This window comes from Diospyros lotus, unplaced genomic scaffold (genome assembly GCF_014633365.1).
Source record: "Diospyros lotus cultivar Yz01 unplaced genomic scaffold, ASM1463336v1 superscaf1, whole genome shotgun sequence".
In the NCBI taxonomy this organism is placed as follows: Eukaryota; Viridiplantae; Streptophyta; class Magnoliopsida; order Ericales; family Ebenaceae; genus Diospyros; species Diospyros lotus.
Window position 1 is genome coordinate 3,140,703 of NW_026267104.1, and position 4,430 is coordinate 3,145,132.

At 40.5% G+C, this 4,430-nt stretch overlaps 1 protein-coding gene across 2 annotated transcripts; it reads left to right on the plus strand.

Moving 5' to 3' along the window:
* Positions 1–610: 610 nt before the first annotated feature.
* Positions 611–4,018, plus strand: LOC127792973 (malate dehydrogenase, chloroplastic). Of its 2 annotated transcripts, XM_052323680.1 has the most exons (3): positions 611–855; positions 1,193–1,361; positions 2,416–4,018. In XM_052323680.1, exon 3 carries the CDS (start codon positions 2,424–2,426, stop codon positions 3,657–3,659), a length of 1,236 nt encoding a protein of 411 aa, XP_052179640.1. In that variant the 5' UTR covers positions 611–855; positions 1,193–1,361; positions 2,416–2,423; the 3' UTR covers positions 3,660–4,018. The 2 variants fall into 2 exon arrangements, with proteins under 2 accessions (XP_052179640.1, XP_052179639.1); XM_052323679.1 differs by lacking the exon at positions 1,193–1,361 and having other exon boundaries at positions 613–855.
* Positions 4,019–4,430: the final 412 nt, after the last annotated feature.

Sequence of the window (4,430 nt, forward strand, 5' to 3'; positions counted from 1 at the left end):
TCTTGGATGGACATACAATCAATCCTTATACAACTGTTCTTTTCCTTTTTTATGGTAACATTTAACACATTGAAAGTTAATATTAAAACACTAAAATGTAAGGAAACAAAATATCGTTCATTCCTACAAAGAGAAAAGACCATTGTGAGAGCAAAAGGCCGTGACAGAGGGACCCCCCAAAAAAAAGAAGACTAAGTACTCTTATTATTTTTTTAAATATTTCAGTGCATTACTCTCTCTCGCCACCTCTTCTTTCTTTATTTTAACGACAGTACGTCATCTCAAGGAAGTCTATGTATGAAGTGTCCCAAATGAGCCTCCTCAAATGACAACACGTCATTCATTTGCATTGCATTTAATGACTGAGTCAAATCAAATGGCAAATAATCTTCATTCAATTTCCATTTTTCGTACATAAATAAAAATGACAATGTCACGCGTGCCGTTGTCAAATGTCAACAGGTAATAACATTCAATTGGCGGTGCCCATAACCGAATCTTGACCGTCCCCAAATGGCCCCACTATCAACGGCCAGGATGTCTCGAAGCATCAAGTAACCAGAACGATAGAATCCGGAGCGTCCACAGTCCACAGAGTCGTACATATCAGCGGCCTGGATCTGGCCAAGCCTCGAATCCGTGATCGCTCTGTCAGATTCCACCAAAAAGGTTGGTGGTTCATAGATTTGTTCGAGGCCCTACGGCGGAGATATCGACAGAAGCACACGCACAAAGCTGCTTCTACCTCCGCCCTAATTCCCCGCACTTTTCCTTTCCTCCCCTTTCCTTTCCTCCAACCAATTCATTCGGTGGTTCCGCGTCGTCGCTAGCCTGAGATCGGTGGTTCTGATAGAGGTAAGTGTTTTCACATAAGTACTCGTAGATTTGTGGCCTCAGATTTGTGATTTCGTCCGATTCTATGGCGTATCTTCGACTAATACGTGTACAGGCACATCGATGTGTAATTGAGTCTGATTAAAGCAGTTGAGCGCTGTGCGGCTGTTATGTGTAGCGCAAACCTTCTTGCTTCGACTTCTTAATTTGACTGGGATTGTAATCGTTGTGTTTGGATTTTTAATAGATTTGCGAATGGCTAATCGTGTGCAATAATGAAAGTCTTTGATTTATAGTTTTCTGATTTTTTGTTCCATGTGGAAATTCACGATTGTATGCCCGCATCTTGTTGTTCTAGATGAGTATTGTGTGCTTACTCCAGCTCGGCTTTGGTCAGAAGTATGAACGTCCGCATTAGAAATGTTTCAACTCTGATAATCGGAGAAGTAAACAACATTTTGTTCACGTAGTATTTCATCTGACTTCTTGAGAAGCAAAGTTCGTGATCAGTCGACAGGAATAAGAATGTGCGGTTTTGCTCTCTACTAGATTATGTGATAATTTAGGTGGATTGGTGGAATTTTTTTGTAATTTAGAACAGAAATGGATCCTTCTCTCAGATCTAATAAGCAAGCGCACATATGCGGAGACCCTTTTTTTTCCTTTTCGTGCAAAAAGAAATAGCCTTGAAATCATGGCTTCGATTGTACAGGTTCCTTGTTCAATATTCTATTATGTTAACTAGAGCTAGCAAATTAATTCATCTCGTATTCTTCAAGCTGCAAGACAGATTCAATTCTCTTGCTTTTATTGGATTCTATTAGCTGGCTTTAGTTTCAAAGATCTTAATAAATTATTGCCACCTTGTCACCTGATCTTTTTCTAATGTTAACAAATCCTCATATGTTCCACCATTCGCTCATATCTTCAAGTCGTAGCTTATATTTTTTATAGCTTGCTTGTTTTTGGTCTCTGTACTTACAAATAGGCGTTTTCTTATGAGTTGTGAGTATTAGTGTAGAAGTCATAAAACTGTGCTGCTTCCGAGGCATTTGCTCAATGTTATAAATTGTCTTGTGGTTCTTTTAATACCCATTAAATAACATATATGCCAAGGTTGGCCATTTTCTTGTTCAGAAACAGATGTTTAAGGTGGTAATCCTGTTAATCTGAAAACTTGTGCATCAAATGCGCCATAGGTTTTTTGAATTTACAATTTGGTACTGTTGAGGGTATAGGCTTCAGAAGTTTGCTCGGTAGTTTCATTATGCATTCCTTCAGTATCTTTTCTGATTCTGATGGTTGCAGGTTGCTGTCCTTTAGTGTTCTTAAAATCCACATTTAAACCTATGAATTTATTGGTAATTGATATAAGAAAAGAAAAACAAATGCAGTTTTATCAACTTCATTAGATTAGACAAAGCTGTTGAGCACTGGTGCTTATGTTTACATGGTTATTATGCTTTTTTTTTTCTTTTTCTTTTTCTTGTGGCAAATTTTAAATTGTTCTGACACTTGTGATAGTATTTAGCAAGTTTGTATCTTGTTGTCTGATCAAATAACAAACAATTTGTTCTGCAGAGGGAAAGATGGCAGCAACGTCTGCAACTACATTTTCAATTGGATCAACTTCCTTCAGCTCCAGAGCCAACCCAGTTTCCCAATCAAAGGCCATTGGTCTGAGATTGAACTCCAAAAACTGTCTTAAGAGTTTCAGTGGCCTTAAGGCAGCAATATCTGTAAGCTCTGAGTCAGAATCATCTTTCTTGGGCAAGGAAAGCAGTGTAGCTCTTCGACAGTCTTGCATACCAAAATCTCTGAAACACAACCAGAGATCTTGCAACTACCCTCAGCCCCAGGCATCTTACAAAGTTGCAATTTTGGGAGCTGCAGGGGGTATTGGGCAGCCACTAGCACTTTTGATCAAAATGTCTCCATTAGTTTCTTCCCTCCACCTCTATGATATAGCAAATGTCAAGGGAGTTGCTGCTGATCTGAGTCACTGCAATACTCCTTCCCAAGTTTTGGACTTCACCGGAGCAGCTGAATTGCCCAATTCTCTTAAAGATGTTAATGTAGTTGTCATCCCTGCTGGAGTTCCAAGGAAGCCAGGTATGACCCGTGATGACCTCTTCAACATCAATGCCAACATCGTGAAGAATTTGGTCGAGGCTGTCGCTGATAACTGCCCTGATGCCTTCATTCACATAATCAGCAATCCAGTTAATTCTACTGTGCCCATTGCAGCAGAAGTTTTGAAGCAGAAGGGCGTGTATGATCCAAAGAAACTCTTTGGTGTTACTACACTTGATGTTGTGCGGGCAAACACTTTTGTTGCTCAGAAGAAAAACCTGAAACTTATTGATGTTGATGTTCCAGTTGTGGGAGGACATGCTGGAATAACTATTCTTCCCCTGCTCTCAAAGACGAAACCATCTGTTAGTTTTGCTAATGAAGAAATACAAGAGCTAACTGTGAGGATCCAGAATGCTGGGACAGAAGTTGTAGAGGCAAAGGCTGGTGCGGGATCAGCTACTCTGTCAATGGCATATGGTGCAGCAAGATTCGTTGAGTCTTCCCTTCGTGCTCTTGATGGAGATAGTGATGTCTATGAGTGCACTTATATCCAATCTGAGCTGACTGAGCTTCCATTCTTTGCATCGAGGGTGAAGCTTGGGAGGAAAGGGGTCGAGGCTGTGATTTCTTCGGATCTCCAAGGATTGACCGAGTATGAGCAAAAGGCTCTGGAAGCCCTCAAGCCAGAACTAAAGGCCAGCATTGAGAAGGGCATTGCTTTCGCACAGAAGCAAACTGCGGCTGCATGAGAGTTGCATAGCTGAAGCAACTGATGTTGTGGACTTATAAACAGAAGCTTTTTCAGTTTTGTAGGCAACTTGGGACTTGGCATTTTGTGTTTTCCCTTTATGAAGTGCTTTTTGTTAACGAGTAATGAGGAATTTGGGCACAGGCAGTGTCGGAGACTTGTTTTCTCATCGGCTGAATGTAGCAGTTTACTTGTTCATCAATAACAGTTTCGGTGCTGTTATGGCACCATGAATCTTGATACCATCATATCTGGTTGAAAATCGACCTCATATCTAGTGAGATTTGAAGGCTTGTAATTGTTGTTGTGAGTATGGTGGTTGATAATTGCAAAAGATAATGGCTTTCATTGGTTGGTTCTCATGTCATTAGTTAATAGTTATGCAGAAGAAACCACAGAAAGATTCCACTTTCCAGGATACTTAAAAAGCGCAGTCAGTGCCACTTTCATTCACTTCTTTTGTCATTCGTTTTCATCTCAAGAAATCCCTCCCACTTTTCCCTACGATTTTTCCCGATGAATCATATTCATATGACCAGTCAGGCCAGGTGGGAAGCCACTCTAGCAGATCCAATTCTTGAAATTTTTAGTGCATGATCAAAGGTCCAGTTCTTGATCATTTGCCTACATTCTCTCCTATTACGCTGTCAAGGGGAAAATTGAATCGCTTCTCTTCACATGCTTCAGGCAATGCGTTCATCTTATTTGTCTGACATACCTTCGCCCAAAAAAACTAATTTGCGGCAGGAAATTGCAGGGTTCGGTAGTTATG

Bases quoted from the DNA above. Each gene is read 5' to 3' on its own strand.
- LOC127792973 (XM_052323680.1), top strand. From the start codon at position 2,424: ATGGCAGCAACGTCTGCAACTACATTTTCAATTGGATCAACTTCCTTC.